At 33.7% G+C, this 20,073-nt stretch overlaps 2 protein-coding genes across 5 annotated transcripts; both read left to right on the forward strand.

Annotated features, from left to right (window-relative positions):
• Positions 1-458: 458 nt before the first annotated feature.
• Positions 459-15,244, forward strand: LOC141712070 (serine/threonine-protein kinase BLUS1-like). Of its 4 annotated transcripts, XM_074514856.1 has the most exons (24): positions 468-741; positions 826-870; positions 4,911-4,998; positions 5,089-5,149; positions 5,280-5,482; positions 6,150-6,404; positions 7,541-7,665; positions 7,812-7,856; positions 7,966-8,047; positions 8,132-8,200; positions 8,268-8,438; positions 8,577-8,642; positions 9,420-9,488; positions 9,571-9,711; positions 9,846-9,922; positions 10,401-10,625; positions 12,040-12,131; positions 12,233-12,321; positions 13,060-13,185; positions 13,260-13,302; positions 13,388-13,434; positions 13,527-13,588; positions 13,671-13,722; positions 14,845-15,244. In XM_074514856.1, exons 5-24 carry the CDS (start codon positions 5,318-5,320, stop codon positions 14,896-14,898), a joined length of 2,055 nt encoding a protein of 684 aa, XP_074370957.1. In that variant the 5' UTR covers positions 468-741; positions 826-870; positions 4,911-4,998; positions 5,089-5,149; positions 5,280-5,317; the 3' UTR covers positions 14,899-15,244. The 4 variants fall into 4 exon arrangements, with proteins under 4 accessions (XP_074370956.1, XP_074370958.1, XP_074370957.1 ...); XM_074514855.1 differs by having other exon boundaries at positions 459-606; positions 4,911-5,149; XM_074514857.1 differs by having other exon boundaries at positions 461-741; positions 4,911-5,149; positions 9,577-9,711.
• An 810-nt stretch (positions 15,245-16,054) lies between these two features.
• Positions 16,055-19,686, forward strand: LOC141710661 (uncharacterized). The gene is made up of 3 exons (XM_074513210.1): positions 16,055-16,411; positions 17,423-17,509; positions 19,149-19,686. The coding sequence occupies exon 3, from the start codon at positions 19,180-19,182 to the stop codon at positions 19,615-19,617; it is 438 nt and encodes a 145-aa protein (XP_074369311.1). The 5' UTR covers positions 16,055-16,411; positions 17,423-17,509; positions 19,149-19,179; the 3' UTR covers positions 19,618-19,686.
• The last annotated feature ends 387 nt before the right edge of the window (positions 19,687-20,073 follow it).

Genomic DNA, 20,073 nt, shown 5'->3' on the forward strand with positions numbered 1-20,073 from the left:
ATTATGTAACAATTGTGTTTTAGTAGTATTTTTAATCTTGTAACAATTGTATTTTAATAATATTTTATTTTTATCAAATAATATTTTTTAATTAATATTTTTTATATAATATATATTTTTAGAATATATAATATTTATTTAAAATATATAACTATTATAAATATAATATATCAGTTAATATATGCTATATAAAATAAAATACATTTGAAAATAATTTTTTACAGTGGCTCGGGACCTTGCATTGTAATAAAATGGACCACTTTTGTTAAAAACCATTTTCAGCTTACTTGGCAGATAGAATTGATAAAAGAAAAGAGGAAATTGGGACTTGGAGTGGAGGTGCTATAAGTAGTTTATGTTTTTAACATTATGTTCCAAAAAGTCCGTAGTCCGTAATTCCGTATACCCCAAAAAGTACAGTACAGTACTCTCGTGATCTTTATCCATGTCATGTGCGTAAAATATACACACACTGACGCGTTACAGACAGTACAGCGTATATGTGATAATAATAATATTATAGTAATAAATTAATATTGCCCCTATTTTCCAGACGACAACGGAGAAAGCGGAGGAAAACAATAGAATCCCCTCGAGAAAAAAAGGGTTAGATTTTTTTAGTTTCAACTGTAATATATATATATATATATATATATTGATTCTGGTGTGAATTTCTATAATTTGATGCCACTATATTTGAAGTCTTGAGGATTAGATCGGCAACAGCTGTCGGAACAGTTGGTAATAATCATAGTACAATTTCTGCTTATACATACATGTCTATAAGTAACAACTAACAACACATGTCTATGTTCTTCTGTCTAGTTGTGGAGCAGCCTATAATCCCAGCTCCTAACGACACCGTTTCAGGTTTGCCTTTGTACTAGTACATCTATTATGCTAATACGTAACCTATATTTCACTTGTTTTTCTATGTTGAATTCAGGATAATTCAATCTGGTTTGTTATGTGCCTCTTGTGTGTGTTTATCATTTGACTGTAATCGAGTGATATCCGGATTGTACACAGATTTTTTGCTGAATTGTTTCCGCTAATGTATGAATATGCCGGATTCACGTAATGGGCCATTGTAAATGAAAGTGTGAGTTTGAATTGTTTGCAATGAATATTCTAGCTGCCCCCTTAAATAATGTGTTTTCTGCCAATTCTGGATTTAGTTCTGTATATATCTGTGGATTACATATATTTTGGCTGCTAATCTTTATCATATGTGTTACTCGGGAAAAGGTTTTATACTATGGCTCTGTTTGGGATTGCTGTTAAAAATTACCTAGCTGTTAGAAAAAGTGCTGCCGCAAAAAGTGCTGTTATAAAAATCAGATGACTGTTTGGTAATTTTTTTGATATGTATATGTTTTGATGCAAAAAAATAAAAATAATAATGCTTTTGGTAAGGTTTGATGATGAAATCAACATCTGCTTCCCCCAAAAGCTAAAAGTCTAAAAGCATGGGGGGTTTGCTTTCTCTAACAACACCTTTTAGACCAAAAACACTTTTCCGAAAAGCAACTTTTGAATTTTACAAAACAGTTTTAAAAGTGCTTTTAAGCGAAAAGTTGCAATACCAAACACACCTATGTATATAAAGGCCACATGTTTTTCCTTTACTTGTTTTTTTTAGATGCTGTTGGTTCCTGATTTTTCTTTAATTCTGGACATCTGAGTGGTTACTATATTGATATACAATCTTCCTTGTCCCAACCAATAGACTAAAAATGGAATTCTGAAGAGCATGACTATTAAACAAGCTAACATCATCTTGATTTTCATGTAAATAAACATGAGAATCAATAATCTTAACCATTAGAATTCTGAAATTCGACACTCTTCAATAATTAAACTAAATCTTTATCAATCACTATACATACAATTATGCTCAGTCCTAAACTCTTTTTCCCGACAACGATTGCCAACTGATACCTATATTTATACTTTTATAGAGATAAGTGAAATGGTTGCTATTATTCGAAGATTTGAGTACATGCGTCGAAGTTGTGACATTTCTAGTTATACTTAAATGACATGAAAAAGATTCCTTCGAATCGTGATTTAGTTGGTTATTTGAACCTTGTTTTGCGTCTGGATAAACATGAGAAAAGGTTATGTTATACTCTTCAAGATGCCTACACTCTCAACAATTACTCCGAAATTTGATAGATCATTATGAATATTGATTTCTTCTACTTAATATGGTAAGTATGGTCACTATTCTCATTCACATTATTAACTCAATCCTGCAATTGTAATATAATTGCAAAGATTTAATGTGTAATCAAGAAGTACAAATATGCTTAAAACCTCGCAAGGTCACTCACGAAGATTACTTGTTACATGATGCAATTATTGCAATCTTAATGAATTCCTGCTAGTTGCTAGCGCTGCACACATTCCCGTTTGTGGCTTAAGCCCACGCTTTTTTACTAGGTAAATTAGCTAGCAAGCATATGTTGATGTGTAGCTAGGAACCCATTTAGCATTTATATGCGATGACTTACAATCAGAGATTGGGAATTTACGGTCTCAGCTAGCAGTACAGCCATTGTTATGTGGCAGACTTCGATTAGTTAGCCTACAATAGACAAGACAAAAGGGAAAGAAAAGAGTGAAGCACATGCAAATGAGAAGAGTAAAAGATATAGGTAATGAAGCACCGACACTGATACAGCGACACGGGACACAAGGATTCTTCGATTATCAAAATGTCCTGGATACGGGACACGACAAAAAAAAGTAATAAAAAAATAAAAAATATAAGATTTGTATATGTCAAATATTGAACAACTTCATTCATAATAATAATAGAGTTTCTTTCATAATAAGTGATAAACTACCGTAAGATCTATTCTACATATTCATTCAAATATATTCAAATGATCATCTTGTGTAAAAAGAACAGTTTTCCTTTTAACAACAAGAGAGATCTATTGAGATATATGTATTTATAGATGTATGTATATTTGATTGTAAATATATAGGGTTCTGTATTTTATCGGATGAAAGATGAAGAGGGATGTTATAAAAGACAGAGAGGCATGAAATTAGGGTTAATATAAGATGGTTTGAGCTTTTTTAAGATGATTTTGATTTTGGGGTTTTTTATATGGGCCGAGTCGGTGGGTCGTATCGGTCACGTGTCGAACCCGTGTGGTCGCGTGTCGGTCCCCTTTTTCTGTCGACACGCCACATGGCGTGTCAGACACGTACTCAGCCGTGTCGGTGCCGAGTCGCCGTGTCGGCCGTGTCCGACACGCATACGACAGCTTTTTTGGAGTGTCGGTGCTTCCTAGGTCATATAGGTCTAAATCTCTTGAAAACAAGTTTTCCTTTTATCCATGGGATTGAGTTACACAGTAGACCAATTTTGGTGGCACTTCAAAACACATAAATATAGCACATCAATAGTACGGAGAAACTACGGAGAAACAGTGCAATTAACAGTTGATGGTGGACAGACTAAAAAAAAGGGTTTAACAGAGGGATAAAACATCAACCGGTGGAGTCCCAAATAAATCCTCAGAGTTATCCAATAAAAAATTAAAAATCAATCCATAATATTCATTGTTGATCTTATAATGAAAGATTACAAGAGTTTATAAAGATAAATCTTTCTATTTGTCCCACTCGGGCTGGTCCTCCAGTTTATTGTTCATCTTCAATATGATCAATCCGACGCAAATTAAAATACAATCAACACAAACCCATTAAATTCTAGTTATAAGTGTGTTAAATTTGTACAAATTTATACGTGTTTTAGTTTAATAAATAAAATTTAGTTTCTATCTTTTCTTCCGGAGTTCGAGCATAGAAATCTGTTATTAATTATTTAATATAGTTTACCTAATTATGACATTGTAAATCTCTATATACTAAGGTTCAACACGATTACGACTATTGCTCAACAACATATATGTGTTGAATTTTAGCTAGCCTTTTCTTATTTAAATGAAGTGTTGAACCCTAATTTTATGTAAATTTCACTTAATTACCGAAACGCCACCGTTATGTTTTTATTAAAAGAGTCAAGATTATTTTCAATTATTTGCGAAATTACCACGGGAATATAACTAAGGTTCAATGCACTAAAAAAAGTTTGGATGGTTTTTTAAAAGTTTGTATAGAACCTCCCAAACACACACACATATTTTTCGACTTAATAGATTTTAAAGTACCCAGCGCGGAAGTAGTGAGGATTAAACTCCCGAGCTTAAAGTTCATGTGGGGAAGGAGTTTTTCCACTATCCATCAACGAGTCCTCCTTCGAATGTTAGTTAAAATTTAATCTATATGTATAAAATTTTAAATTCAGTGAAAAGGTATAGATGTCAATGAAGTTTATAAGATTATTATATCTTAAATATCTCGATAATTTTTTTTAGTTGTTTTACTAAGTGGAGATGTTCAAGAATAAGTTGGTGAAGCTCCATATTTTCCCAACCTTTCTTTCTACATAATTTCTTTTTTTCAAGGTGAAGGGCCTGTAGTTAATATTGAAAGGGACTGCACTGAATCGACCTAAAAGTCAATATTTTTTGTAGGAGAGGTTTGAGTTTATTGATTAGTGATTACAATTTTGAGTACTTTACTCTATACTGTATTGCTTCTGTAGCTTTGAATGTTTGCATGATCATCAGCAATATTTAGAATTTATTTGTTGGTTTTTCCTGATTTTCTCATTTAAGTAAATACCGGTGTTCTTTTATTACTTTTTATCGCAGAAATAGTTTCAATCACTCAAGTGCCTTTCTTTCTTGCAAGTCGCAATGGTCTTGCTAAATGATTCCTCTTGTTTACTTGTCATATTATTGATCGTCTTGTGCTGTTGTTATAGTCCATCTTCCTTACTTTTGGGGCATGTTTGTGAGGCTTATGATGTATCGGTATTCTTTCAGGAGATGCTGATTGTTTTTATTTGCTGCACAAGCACTGTGTCACAAATTGGTGGAATACTATGAACTTGGGTTTCTACCCTGTTTGATGGTACTTTCATGCTCATCTATTGCTATAACTACTTTGTGCTCATTGATACTTTCACTTGCTACAACCTAAAGATTTCCGGACCTTTGTAAGATCGACTTGAAATGGTTCTTTATACGAAAGTGAGTCAAGAATTCTATTACTGAAGTTGTAGGTATGTTAAACCTCAAACTAGATACTAAGTAAACGTTAAAATTTTTAATATATTGTATGTATGAGATTCCACTAATATGACTCCTACCTCTTCTTCATGCATATGCTTCTGCTTGTTTGCCACATCGAAGAGCAAGAAGGGTGTTAAAGTTGAAACATAAAAGAAACCATGTCAGAGTCTGAGAGAAGGTTTCCGATCAATGCACAAGACTACATACTATATGAGGAAGTTGGTGACGGTGTTAGCGCTACTGTGTACAGAGCTCTATGTGTTCCGTTTGATGAGATAGTAGCAATTAAGGTTCTTGATCTGGAGAAGTGTAACAATGACCTGGTACATAGGCCTATTTTTTCTCGTATCCCTATTCTTTGATACTTATTCAAGTACTTGGTTTGTCATACCATATTATTACATCATACCTCGTCATATGTTATCTCTTCACATGCTTATGTCATATGAAAATGATGCTTTTAAATAATGTACCTCACGCTGTTTTAAAATTGCATGCAGTCAGGGCGCTCTCATTTTTTTAGGCTATTCAAAAGCCCAACTGATTAGTTGTTAGTATTGTTGTTTTCAGTACTTGATTGGTCAAAGCCAAAGGCTTTGCACGATGCACATAATCATGATTTCTTTAAAAATTATTTCCCGGAATTATAAGACCCTACTAAATTAGTCGAGAAGATTTTTTAGTGACCAGATAAATGTAACAATGTCATCAGGGTCGCATCATCATGGTTACCCTAATAAATTATTTAATGATAGGATGAAAGAAATCTTTTAAAAATGTAAGAGGTTCATCACTATCTGCTAGATACCTCTGGTTCAAAAATCTCTGCTGACATGTCTTCCTAAATTCATGCTATGTGAGTTTAATTATCTCGGATGATAATATTTACTGCTCCAACCGATGCTAATGAAGAAAGTCTCGGGGACTGTGTTTGAGTTGAAGAAACGTTACTTGTAATAATTGGGTTCTCTATCTTTGTAAATTCTACAGGATGGTATTCGTAGAGAGGTGCAAACAATGACCTTGATTAATCACCCGAATTTGTTAAGGGCACATTGCTCATTCACTTCAGGCCATAACCTTTGGGTTGTGATGCCATACATGGCCGCCGGATCATGCCTTCATATTATGAAATCTGCTTTTCCAGAAGGTCTGGAAGAACCTGTCATTGCCACATTATTGCGTGAGGTCCTTAAAGCTCTTGTCTATCTTCATGACCATGGCCACATCCACAGGGATGTTAAGGTAACTTCACTGCTGTTGGTTGTTTGCTGGAGTAAATTATATTTGTTTTCCCTATTAGACATTTGTTTATACAATTATCCCAAAACCTAGCCATTTCATATAAAAGAATGCAAGTTGTTAAATTTATGATTAAACCTATCATTGCATGGTTGGTCCTTTTAAGAAGTCACTCAACAAACAAAAATATCCAGTATATTTCACTAGAAAATATGGTTTGTGGAAGATGAGATATTGCAAACCTTTTTCCCCTTTATTTTTGCTAACTAAAAAAGATAATATTCTCAAACCTTAGCCCCGTTCTTAGAAGTGAAGAAGCTGAGACCTTAAAGAACCTTGAGTTCTGAGAAAATTCTTGAAAAGTTCTGAAAAATGTTGAAAGTGAAGAAAAATATTTGAAAACTTAAATTGTTTTGGCCCTTTTGAGAACGTTTGAGAAGTTGCAGAAGACCTGAAAGGGAAAAAACAATGTGGTGGGCATGATAAAAAATTGTTTGAGCAGTGAAAGCAAACACATGAGATAGCATCAAAATATTGTACAATTAAATGCATGTGTTTAAAGAACTTAGCTGATGCCCATACAACTCACTTGCATCTACCGGCCCATGATACTTGCCCCTCCCCTTACGATCCTGAATACACCACTATCATATTTTGGTACTACATCCCCAAACCTCCTCCCCCGCTCAAAGAAAAAGAAGTTCCCCAAGCTCCCCCCCCCCATCTTGTCAGAGGTCATTGTTCATGTACCGCCACGGTTGCTTATTCCATGTCCTCTGTGGTCTGTTTTTCTCCTGACACCACTGCAGTAGATTCTCCACTGTCTTTACCGGTGCCATGAGATAGCAGACGAGGCCAAACCACCGCAATATTTCCTCACTTTATATTATATTGACGGGTCATCTCCTATATGTGTTGGCAAGCTCCTCCTCTCTTTATCATTTTAGTCAATGGTTATAATTTAAGGTTTAACGCACTCTGTTTGAAATTTACATTGATGGCCCTGCCCTGTCACTTCAATTTTGGTGCTTACTGGTTTTATTTCGGCAAGTGCTTACTGCTGTTATCCCCCAAAAACATTACTTACTGTTCTCCCGAAAACATTACTTGTTTTCCCCCAAAAACATCTGTGTCGGCAGGCTGGCAATATTTTGGTTGATTCTAGTGGTGCAGTCAAGTTAGCTGACTTTGGAGTATCTGCTTGCATGTTTGATACCGGGGATAGGCAACGCTCTAGAAATACTTTTGTTGGAACTCCTTGCTGGTAAGTTCTCCGTTCCAGGTTTTTCATGTTTCTTGGTTTGAGATGTTGAATTCCAGTGACAGTTTTGTCTCAAGAGTATAATTTGTTTAATATTGAGTTCAAGCCTTTAGCTACTTGGCTAATTGTTTAACATTTTTATTTCATAGGATGGCTCCTGAAGTTATGCAGCAATTGCATGGATATGACTTCAAGTGTGTGGGCGACTCATTGATCTTCTTTAAAATCTTTTTTCTTCTGTGCATTCTTATTTACGTTAAGTGGATAACACTACATCCTGGGTGACATGCTTTTGCTAAACAGGGCAGATATCTGGTCATTTGGAATAACAGCGCTCGAACTTGCTCATGGCCATGCACCATTCTCCAAGTACCCACCAATGAAGGTGAAGCTATTTGTAAAAATTATCATACTCATTTTTTGTGGAATATTACTCAGTATACTCTTCCTGTTCTATATGATTTTTTAGGTTCTGCTGATGACTCTACAGAATGCACCACCAGGTCTTGATTATGAAAGAGATAGAAGATTTTCAAAGGTTTGTTTCAGAATAAAATTCCTTGCTGTTTGTGAAAGGTTGAATTGAATCTTTGTTGGTTTTGCAGTCTTTTAAAGAATTGGTTGCTGCTTGCTTAGTGAAGGACCCAAAGAAACGTCCCTCTTCAGAGAAGCTTTTAAAACATCATTTCTTTAAACATGCACGTTCAGTTGATTATTTGTCGCGCACTATTCTAGAAGGCCTTTCTCCATTAGGTGATCGTTTTAGGACAATTAAGGTTGCGTACTTATCCCAGGCTATGAGATATCATGGTTTCATGGCATGGTTAAATTTTAATAGCACAAAGTACTAGAAGTGAGAAGACATCTAATATTTGATGATGATATCCTTACTAGTTCTCTGACTGATATATCAGGCAAAGGAAGCAGAGTTTCTTGTACAAAACAAGGCTTTATATGGGGATAAGGAGCAATTATCACAGGTGAATTACACGACTTTGAAGCTTGTCATAAACATTATATTTTATGTGTGAAGCTGCAGTTTATATTTAATTACTGATTGTGTAGGCTTGTTTTGCTGAAACTTGTACCTGCTCATTTGGCTAATTTGATTTGAGAAAATCTGTTGCATCTATCAAACATTGAATTTGATTTGTTTGTCTTGAAATCTGCACAAGGGTTTGGTGGTGATTGGTGATAGTTTGATTTGATTTAAAATGATAAATATGTGCTCTGATGGAGTCCTGTTTTTTTTTGGAAAGTAATTGATAAATTAAGTCAAAAATGTTAAAATAAGTTCAACTTGTATGAATATCAATTACAATGCAGCGAAAGCATTCCGTCCCTGTACTGGTTTCTCGCATGCTTGTATTTCTCAAGAAGCATCTTATAGCTATGTTCTACATCCTCAAATATTATTACTTCACTACAGAATTTAGAGCTTGCATGTATGAATTCAGATTCTGTCTATATACCTACTAGGTAGGCACAGACTTCAGTCTTTACCAAAGGGCGGTTCCATTTTGGTCCTTTGATCAATTCCCCTTTGTCGTTAAGATGCTGCAGCCATCTAATGTCATGTAAGGGATCTTCATGATTCTGCATAGCAACTTCGACCCTACTTATTGCATCCGTATACCTTGCCTGTCTGTTGACTTTGCTGACATGTAATAAAATGTAACTGCTGAAACTAAATAAATACTAAATAGTAAGCAGTGCTTAAGAAGCACTTTTGATGTTCAATTGTTGCCTGTGTACAGCAAGAATACATTCGTGGAATCAGTGCTTGGAATTTTAACTTGGAGGACTTAAAGAACCAGGCTGCCCTGGTATGTTGTTGGTTCAATATACTAATTTGTAAATTAAAATAATTGAAAGCAACCTTCTCAAATTTTACTACATTTTCGGTAGATTCAGGATTATGACATTTCAAACATAGAAGAATCTAGTGTAAGTGGGAAGCTAAGAAATGGGCACGATGAAGATGGTTTTCCTGCAGAGAATCCATCTCCCGGAATAGTTGATCAGGCAGAGGCTGCACCTCATTATCAGGCATCATTAATACCTCTGCATCAATTATCCTATTCTTCTTTCTATCCTGCATGCCTATGCCTATATTTTTTCTCCATACCATATTATGGTTGCATTTTGTTTTTAGAGATAATTTATGGCTCTTATGTTCACAGGGTGATGTGCTTGCCGGTAACAATAATATGGAGGATTCACTTGCTGCATTTCCAATTAAACCTCTACAGGCACTCAAGTACAGACTTACCTTCCATTCCCTTGCCCCGTTCTCCCTCTCTCTTTAGGAATTCAAGTTAGTTGTAACAGTAAATTCCGGTATACAGCCGAAGAAATGCATAGTGCAATATGCCCTAACATTGTAGGTGCTATTAAAAGTCTAGTAGAGTGTAAAGGTATATAGTAATATCCTTTATATTGAATAATCATTAACATTATATTACAGTCATACAACTGACGAAGATCACAAGCTGCTCTTTTGCTCCAGAAGCTTGAAAAAGTAGAAAACAATCCAAAAGGTTAACACGTAGTATTAAACTTCAGATGATAAAACTGATAGGAAAAGATACTGACCAAGTAAACCAGAAAGTTTTTAAACATCTAAGCTGCTCATCCTACGAAAGCTCATTTACACACTCAGTTGTAATATGAGTATTAAACTGGATACTGTTGACCTCATGGGATGTAATTCATATATATATATTGGTTTCATGCAGAGATTGTTTTGATTTATGTGATAATGATGAGGCTACCTCCATCCCTACTTTGAAAGTGTTTCTTCAACCTGATTCGGAGCAACGGCCAGATGAGGGTCAAGAAGCTGGAAGAAGTGATTTTGAGATTCTGGGAGAGGGTATTCCCCAATCACGAAAAATTAGTTCTTTGAGTGGTTCACTTGTACAAGATAATGCTCCTCCTGAAAATGCCAATGATGACGATAGGTGAGCTGATTGATTCACTTTCAAGTGTTGAAAGGTCGTGACATATATCTTGATTTGTTTCTTTTGACAAAACTTACAAATGCTTATCAATCTCAAATTAGGTTAATAGTCCAAAACGGAGCTTCCTTCTCAAATCATATATGAGACTTTTATTAACGTTGACTGTACATGACAGAGTGCTTTAAGTGTACAGTTCTTCGTTATTGACTATCTTTGAGTTCCAGATATATTTTCATAATGTACTTAATAAAAAACTTGGGCAGTTCTACTTATTCTGTAATTGCTAGACTAAGAAAAGACCCCTTAACAGTACCAAGAGTAGGTGTATTGCCTAACCAGGTGTGATACCCGCTAAATTAGGGCTGTAATTCGGGCCGAGCGAGCCGAGATTAATCGAGTCGAGTCGGTTCGTTTAACTAATCGAGCTCAAACCTCTGCACCATCAGTCTATCAAACTGTGGATTGTTTGCTAGGTCTATCAGGATGTAATCCCTCTTTATATGATACATTAAATTTTATATTGGTTATTTGATGCAGGGCAAGGGAATGATGCAGAACAAGGAATTAGTAAATTGATTTGTATATATTATATTTTATTATTTAGGAATAAAATAAATTATAGTTGATTAGTTATTTAAGTTATAGTAAGTAACTACATAATTAGGTCGTTCTGGATTAGAGTAATAGAATGATATAAGGATTTGTTTCCTTTAGTTAATAGATTTAGTTTTCTTAGGAAATTACTTGGCTCCCAAGTAATTAATTATCTATATAAACTCTTGTAATTTATTATTATTGAATATAATATGAATTGAATATGCGGATTTGTGTGTTTCTTGCTGATTCTCTGCGGAGATAGGCCCATATCCCCCTGATTACCCTTTCCCTGACCCTTGTCCTGCATCATTATTCAAATTCTCACTATTTCTCGGCCGCAGTCCAAAGTCCAAAAGTTTATTTTAATAGGTAATATCCTTATATATGTAATGTTGTTCAGCACATACATATGCGATTTGACTGATTCTTGAATTATTGGATTGAGTCTTGTTATAAGGGTTGCGATCTATCATATATTCTCCTTTATGCGGTTGAAAACTCTTGTTAGTTTATTGTTTATTGTTTATTGTTCTAGGGTTAGTTCACCTTAAGTCATTTCTTTACTGTCTTTGTTTCATTATTACTTTTAACTTAAATCTTGTCCTACATCAGGAGATAACTCTATTCCATAATTAATTAACTAAACAATTTGTCCTTACAATACATGTGAATTAAATTAAAAGAAAGTCTTTTTGTAGGCTTGGAGCATTATCTTTTCCTTGAACTGTCTTTGCCTTCACTTGAGTGTGGTTCCATGGTTATGAGGGATGATCTAGCTATCAAAGTATTAACTTCTTATATTTTCCGTAAATTGAAGGGATCATCTACAACCAAGATACCAACCTGAGCGGAACTTTAGTGGCCCACTACAATGTCGTTTGAAGAAAGATACATTTGACTCTGCTTCTGGTAATATTCATGTGATTCCTTTATTCTGTTTGTACTGTTGATTCCTTGTGTATACAGAAAGTAGTCTGTTCAAGTCTTAAGCATCTTATTTGCTATTAAAGTGGAGGATGCACCAGAAGGAACTGTTATCCAACGAAGGGGACGTTTTAAAGTCACTTCAGCAGATCTCAGTCCTAAAGATATTTCCACCGTAAGCTTTCCTGGATATGTTTATAACAAACTCTCTGCTTCATATTTTATATATACCAGCACTGCAACTTGGGTTTCATGACTGCAGTTTGCCGACACTTATTATATTTTTTACTGTTCTTGGGTGGGTTTTTTTTCTTTTTGGGGAGGGGTTAGGTGTTAAATATCTGGACCTCTTTAATTAATCACGATGACTAGACTATCTGTTCTAAATCATGAATGTCATACATTTTTAACGTTTTGTTGGGGAGGGGTTATATATTTGCACCATTATAATTAATTACAATAGATAATTATTAGGCTATCTGTTGTTTTAAATCACGAGTATCATACATTTTAATATGTTTTCGTATATTGTTATTCTTTCCTGAGAGGAACTTAGTCTGCGTATAGTTTGTTCCATTTAGCTTGTAATGTGGATGAGGCAGGTTCCTAAATTTGTACACCTGTTTAATCTAGATTTCTTAGCTCCACTATTCATTTCTGTCGTAACTTAGGCAAAGTCTGAAAGTAAAATTTTGAACTTTTGAATTTTTCTTATATTTAACTTCATTCGCAACGTATGACAGTTAAAAGCTTAACCTATGAAATTCTTCTTCATTATGTTTGTTTATATTCCTATATATAGAGTATATATTGCTTGTGTAGTGATTTCGCTATCTCTTGCTAAATGCAAGAATGGAACTTGGAATTCACTGCTAGAGATGAAATTGCAATCATTGCCTTGTCTTACTTTCAGGCTCCTTCAAATGGCCCATATAACTGGGGTTTTGGATGTTCAGTAACTCCATCATCCCCAAGCATAGTAGCTGCCTCATTTCTTCCTTCTTTACAATGTATTTTACAGCAGAACAGTATGCAGAAGGTATGCAACTTAGATTCTTGATGCTAGAAGTCCTTGGGATTGGCTTCCCCTGACCACTCGTCTTTTATTTCCAGGACGAGATATCAAAACTGATTAAATGTGTGGAACAACTCTCTGGTAATGCCTTTAGCTTTCACCATTGACATGTGATCTATATATTCCTACAACAATTAAATAAAATAAGCTAATCTTTTTACTGCAGTCGGTACCGCAGAATCTGGTGAGGGAGGAAGTAATGACCCATCACAGGTAATAGAGGAGAGGTCCGGTCTATATAGAATCCCACAAGTCTTGACCATTTTAGAGTATACACTAGTTGATGTTTTATGGCATATTTGCAGATACCTACTGCTGCGTCTAGGGAAAGAGAACTGCAATCTCAACTAATTCAGTTGCAACAAAGGTACGAAAAAAAGAAAAAGACTTCGAACCTCAAAATCTTATCTTTCTTGTTCCTTTTAACTGAAAGTGATTTCAAACTCCAGCGTTGGATGTCTGGTAGAAGAGCTGCAGAGACAAAAGATGAAAAATGTTCAGGTCTGTATCTATTTGTTGTTAGAGAATGATACAGGAATCAGCATTACAATTTCTCTCTCCCCCTCCCTCCCTCTCCTGTCAGTAGTACTATTTGGGTTGTTAATCCTTTTATAAAAGTAATTTCATTTTTTTGGCATAGGATCATAAATTTGATTGCACTGCATCCTTAGTCGAAAAATTTACAGAATAATTCATACTGATTACCCCCCCCCCTCCCTGTTTACATGTCTCTTTTGAAAAAATTACGCATATTATTAAAATGTTAGTTATATTTTTTTCTTACAGGTGCCTTAGTTATTACATTGAAAAATGTGAATACAGCTAAGTTTTAAATGAGTCAAACTTTAATAAGAGAAATAGATGGATACTTGTGGAAGAACACAAAATGTGTTTTGGTATAAGGACATGTATCAAGGGACAAATTTTATTTGAAAAGATACATGTAAAAAGGGGACGGAGGGAGTATTAGGTTATATAATGAAGGGTGTTTATGGCTAAAGTGTGCTTAATCCCTTTAGGTACCTGGTTCAAGGAAGGTATTATATAGGTTTTTTGTTAGTTTTTATTTATTCATGCACATATAGTATAGGTATAGTCCATGGACTCATTTTACAAAATAGGGAGTGGATAACTTTTCCTTGAAAAGAGCAAGTCATATCCTACAATGAATCTCCCTAAATAAATGTAACTTAGTGTTGATTAAACATTTTAGAATTGTATCCTTAAACTTCTGCTAATCTGACTCGTTACTCGTATACAAGGAACATATTCTCGCTATTTCAATTGCCCGTTCAGAGGGGTGCGCATTTGGTTTGGGTATCTTGGAATCAGAAATATAAAATCCTCTATTCGGGAATTTGGAAACCCGTAATGATTTCGCTTTGGCATTCAACTATTCAATAATCCAAATGCTCACCCTTATTACCATGACTTCTAGCTGTCTTCGTTTGCTTAAAAGTTAAAATTGCACTTTTGCTACCAAACTTTAAATCTGCATCTCTGTTTCTCGAATTATCATATACAATCTGTAAGAACTTGTTAGATATTTCTTAGATAGTTCTATTGGTATAGTAATCTATTAAGTTTTATGATTTTGATTGTGGTTGTGTTTTCCCGTTGCAGTTGGAAAAGAAACTGAACACTTTAGCCAGAAAAGAGGAAAATATACAAGAATGAAATCGTGGTAGAAAAATGCCACCAGCCCTTACGCTACCTAAATAGTAGTTTTGTACTATTGTGTACCATTCTGTTGCATGAAACTGCAATAGTGAAAGGGAAGCAGGTGCAAGTGCAAAAATTTTCAAGAAGCTAAGCTGTGAGTCTTGTGGTGTATATAGTGCTGTTGTAATCTAGTTATCGTTAAGTATATAAGTTTTTTTTCTAGTAACATTGGATTACAACCTTTTTTTTGCCTTAGTTTTTTCTTGCCTCTCCAAGAGAGTTAACAGTAAGTCCAGTATTGTAATGATAATTGATACATGTACAAGTTTCAAAGTCTTTTCTTAGCTTCACTTGCACAGTTGCCCTGGTTTCCCATGTGAGCTAATATATCTTGATTCTAGATTGTTGGTAAAAGGTATTTGATTCGGACAATAATATATAAAAAAGTTACCTGATGGTTTATATTTGTTCACCTCTTTGTAGACGTTGCCCACAAGGTGTGGAGAAAAGTTGCAGTGGCCACCGACATTTTCCTTGCGTTGTCTGTGATATAGGAGATACAGTACTATACAAGCAATTTAAGCTAACGGTTTTTATAGCGTGCCTTTGGTCACATGATCTTATGGATTTAGTTTATTGCGAAGACACGTACAAAAGACGGAATTTTATGGGTTTAGTTTATTTTTAATTAGTGGAGTTTTTGTATATGCAGGGGTTTATTATTAATAAATATGAACCAATCAAAATAAATAAAAATTATGAAATTTTGCGCTGTTCATTGGCACACTAAAAAATTCATTTTTCTCAAAGTTATTTTGAAGAGAAATTATATACCTTGTTTTACAATATCCAAGAGATATATTAGATATGATATTCATTTGAATATAAATTTTTTATATTGTATCTTTAATTTACATATACAACGGAGAACAAATCAGTAGAAAATGAAAGTTGGAATCTCCCTGACTTGTGGTCAAAGTCTGAACTACATAGGAGCACACATGCTGCTGCCTCTTTCTTTCTTAATATATTTAATATATAAATGACAGTAGTACTGTATATAGAACTGGTTTGACATATCGAACTGTACAGGACACTTGTATTTGTTAGCTTCTGTTAATCTTTTTCCATTGATCTCGAATAATTGTTGCAACATAAAATTTAACGAAGAATAGAAACAAAAATGCGAAACTTTCCGTATTGACAATTCACATAAAATGACTAAATTTGGCCGCTGATGAAAACGGGATAAGACCTGTTACATCAAAATAAGATAAATTATTATGAAATGTGTTATTCATGCATTAAACTAAACATTGGTATTTTTAATATATATGACATTGGCATTGGTTTAGATCAGATCCATAACAATTTCTTCATACTTCACTGTCTTCAGAATCTCTCTCTCTCCCTTCAATTGCCATTGGCCGGAGTGAAGCAAGGGAAGCATTTGCAAGATTCATCTGATGCATTGGAAGCTTCTATCTTTTCAAAGATTGGTGGTCTGAGTGATTTTTTTCGATTGCAGGTTAGTAAACCAGTGTTCCTCCTCCATACTTGATATTGGAAGTAGATACATATACTGCATTGCTAGTCTATCAAACTATATACTACTGATTCACCATTTACTCCTAGTTTTAATATCTTATTGTCTGAATCCACTTGATCACAATGCCTCAACAAGTAAACATTCTCGTCTACCATTTATAACTTCACTTGGGAAAATTTTCATAACACTTTTTAGGGTGTCTAGCATTTTTCCATTCTTAAATTATATTTTTGTTTGATAAATTGGGTATGCATTTTATTAGTAGCAGAGTTGATTAGTATCCATAACCGTATAATTGAACTTACATTTAGCTATAAGTTAATCAGTGTTGTATACGCTCTATTAGACCAGTTTAGTCCAACATAATATAATATTTTTCAATGTACCAAATTTTGATTAGTTTTTCGTAGAATCCCGCCTAATTTCTATATTTTGAATCTTTTTTACCTCGTTTTTAATTTATCAAAAATATGTAAAAGGTTGCAAATGAGAGATAAAAGAAAAGAAAAAAAATTACATAAACGTGCTCACGAGTTTTTCAGGAGAGAATGTAAATAACGTAAATAATATGAAGAGAAAATTCTATCCGATTTATTTTCAAAACTTTGTTCCCATATTTGGGATGATTAGGAGTGATTGTCTTATAAAATAATTTATCTTTTCTTATGCTCTCTTCTCTTTTTATCGCTTAACTTCTCAAATTTCTCTTTTTCTTGTATATCTTCTCTTTTTCCATCTTATTTTTTCAATACACTCTATATAGGTTAATATTTATATTACATTATTAAATGGATGTTAAGACAACACGTATAATATTGAAGGACTCATTTATCTAAAATAACTTAAATTTTAATTAACAACATCCATTTACTTCATTGTTGAACTTACTCTTACTAAATAGTACAGACCAGTGTTTTTCTGTAGCAAATAAGTGTCACAAGGTGAAGACGAATCATCTTATTTTTATATTTGGTGTTTGTATATGTGCAGTTGTAGTTGTGTTTTATCGCAAAAAGATTTTTCTTTTACTTGGGAGGGTGTTGCCGGTGGATCACATCACAAGTGGAGCTTGTTCAGGTAAAAAAATCGGCTTTACTAAAGTTTAAATTAGTAGAATTAACATTTAAATCTAAGTGTGAACTTTCAATAAATTAGTCCGAATTCAAATCAAGTTCTGAGTAAGAAACATAATACTACTGCAGTACTACTAGTGTTGTATTGTATTCAAATGATATAGCAGTAGTTATATTTACTTGGCGAGGGAGGACGACATGAGGTAATTAACACTCTGTAAATTTGAAAAATATGGATTAAACTATCCCTTGCATTTTGGAATCTCCAGGTCCAGGCACACCCCTGCCTTGGGACTTGTTTTTTTTATGCCACTCCTAATTACTTTAAAAACTCGTCACATTTAAATCATACTATCCTAACCATTTTTTTATACTTTTTATTTTAAAATGTCTCGTCCAATTTTTTATATTTCAAAATTTACTAAAAATGATAAATGTGTCCCATCATTTTCCCATTTTTTTTCCTTTTCACATTACTTTTACTCCACTATCTCATTTATATATATTAAAAATCAATAGGTCTAACTACTTCACTCACTTTTTTTTTCTCCTTTTTTACTACTTTATATATATTTCTTAACCCCCAAATTAAATGTAAACAATTGAACGGAAAGTACTTTTACCTGATTTACTTTATCCCAAATCATTCTAAATCGCACTATATGCGTACAGACTGAACTAAAAAGATTAATCACAGATGGGTATGCCCAACACAGACTGAACTAAAAAGATTAATCACAGATGGGTATGCCCAACACACCGGTACCACTAAATTTCATATTCGCTCATTATAATTAGTGGATTTTTTTACGCATATAGAATTCATAATTGATAATGAAAATGAATCAATCAAATTTTAACACCTGCTTTATTAATGTATGGTATTGAGTATATAATAGAAAATCATAATCTACTTTGATACTTCAATTGAACTTGAAATTTTAGTAGAATTTTACTTAAATTCTTAACATCTAGGACTAACCCTAATTCATGTTATCTATGTTCCGATTTATTTGTCATGTTTAAGTTTTTATGGTTAAATTGACTCAATTTTGACAATAAATTAAATATCAATCTTTCATTATTTTGAAAAACTGAAAAATGCGTATTAAAGTAGATTACATGTATTCTTTAATGATATAATTTTATATTTTTTCCCGATTATGTACTATATACAATTTTCAGTCAAAATTGGGTCAATTTGACCACAAAAAATCAAATAGGATAGATAAATTGGGACGGAGAGAGTAATTTATTTTAATTTCAATTATTTCAAAATATTCGGTGTCTACTTATAAATATGTAAATAATTTTTGGAATTCTCGTTCATACACTTCTTTTTGAAAATAATTAGATTCGTTTCACGTGCATCTCAGAAAGCATGGTGACCAAAAGTTGTTCCTTTAAAAATTAGAAAGAAATATATTTGTTTGGATAAAATTAATTACGAGTAACAACTAACATGTAAATGAATAAAGACACTTAAATTATAAATCAGTAATAAAGTAATCTTTAATTTTATTTTTTGTCTGAACACTCCAAATCAGCTTCCTAGTATATGTACCGATATAAATGTGAGGTGTTTGTATCTATATATTCACACAAAGTCACATTCATATACTAGAATAATCGATCATTTGCAGGGTCCAATACTAATCACAAACCCCATTTCAAATGGAGGAAAATCCAAGTAAAAATCCTTGGAAAAACGAGGCAAGAAAACCCAATGGGGACCCACGCGCTGGAGAAGATTGCGGTGGAGATGGGCAACCAAAATGCTCCGGGAAGTCATGCACGGCAGGAGTGATAGCAGACTGTGTAGCATTATGTTGCTGTCCCTGCGCACTAGTCAACCTGTTGACACTTGCGTTTGTCAAAGTGCCGTACATGATCGGGAAAAAGTGTTTGATAAAAAGAAAAAGAAAAAATAAGAAGAAAGTCAACGGGGTGGAGAGTCAAAGGAGTGAGGAAGTAGAATGGGTGAAAAATGAGAGTAATTGGGGCGGGAGGTTAGAAGAAGAGAAGATATGGTTAGAGTTGTATCAAATTGGTCATTTGGGTTTCGGTAGGCTTTCGTTTACTGAACTTCAATCTTTAGGTAAGGACAATTAGTAGTATTGTTTATTTACATACATACCCTTTTGTATAATAATTTGTTGATTATTGTGAATTATGATGATGTTTTACCAACATTTGCCTTCTATGTTGTTCATTCCAGAGTAGCTTTTTGAAATGTGGACAACACGGTAAATTAGCTTATAACTTTTGTTGCTAACCCTTATCGTTTTAAGAACATAATTTCGATAAGGACTTGATCACAAATTCGAAAAATATAATAATTAATGCTAATATTATGAATTTATTAAAATTGATTGTTTACAAATAAATTAAGAATTAATCGGTCCACTTTTAATTTCTAACATGTCCGCCATATATATATATAGATTAAAATTTTTTAATTCTATCCCGGTTAAAGTCACTATGGACTATGGAGTACTAATATTTAGTATCACGCTTAACAAAAAGAATTGAAAGATGATGAATGACGACGAATTCCGATCCATGAGG

Source organism: Apium graveolens, chromosome 3, assembly GCF_009905375.1.
Source record: "Apium graveolens cultivar Ventura chromosome 3, ASM990537v1, whole genome shotgun sequence".
NCBI lineage: Eukaryota > Viridiplantae > Streptophyta > Magnoliopsida > Apiales > Apiaceae > Apium > Apium graveolens.

Excerpts from the sequence above, each read along its gene's own strand:
- LOC141712070 (XM_074514855.1), top strand. The coding sequence starts at position 5,318 with ATGTCAGAGTCTGAGAGAAGGTTTCCGATCAATGCACAAGACTACATA. Across the intron at positions 8,643-9,419 it reads ATAAGGAGCAATTATCACAG|CAAGAATACATTCGTGGAAT; the intron begins GTGAATTACACG and ends GCCTGTGTACAG. Across the intron at positions 13,723-14,844 it reads AAAAGATGAAAAATGTTCAG|TTGGAAAAGAAACTGAACAC; the intron begins GTCTGTATCTAT and ends TTCCCGTTGCAG.
- LOC141710661 (XM_074513210.1), top strand. The coding sequence starts at position 19,180 with ATGGAGGAAAATCCAAGTAAAAATCCTTGGAAAAACGAGGCAAGAAAA.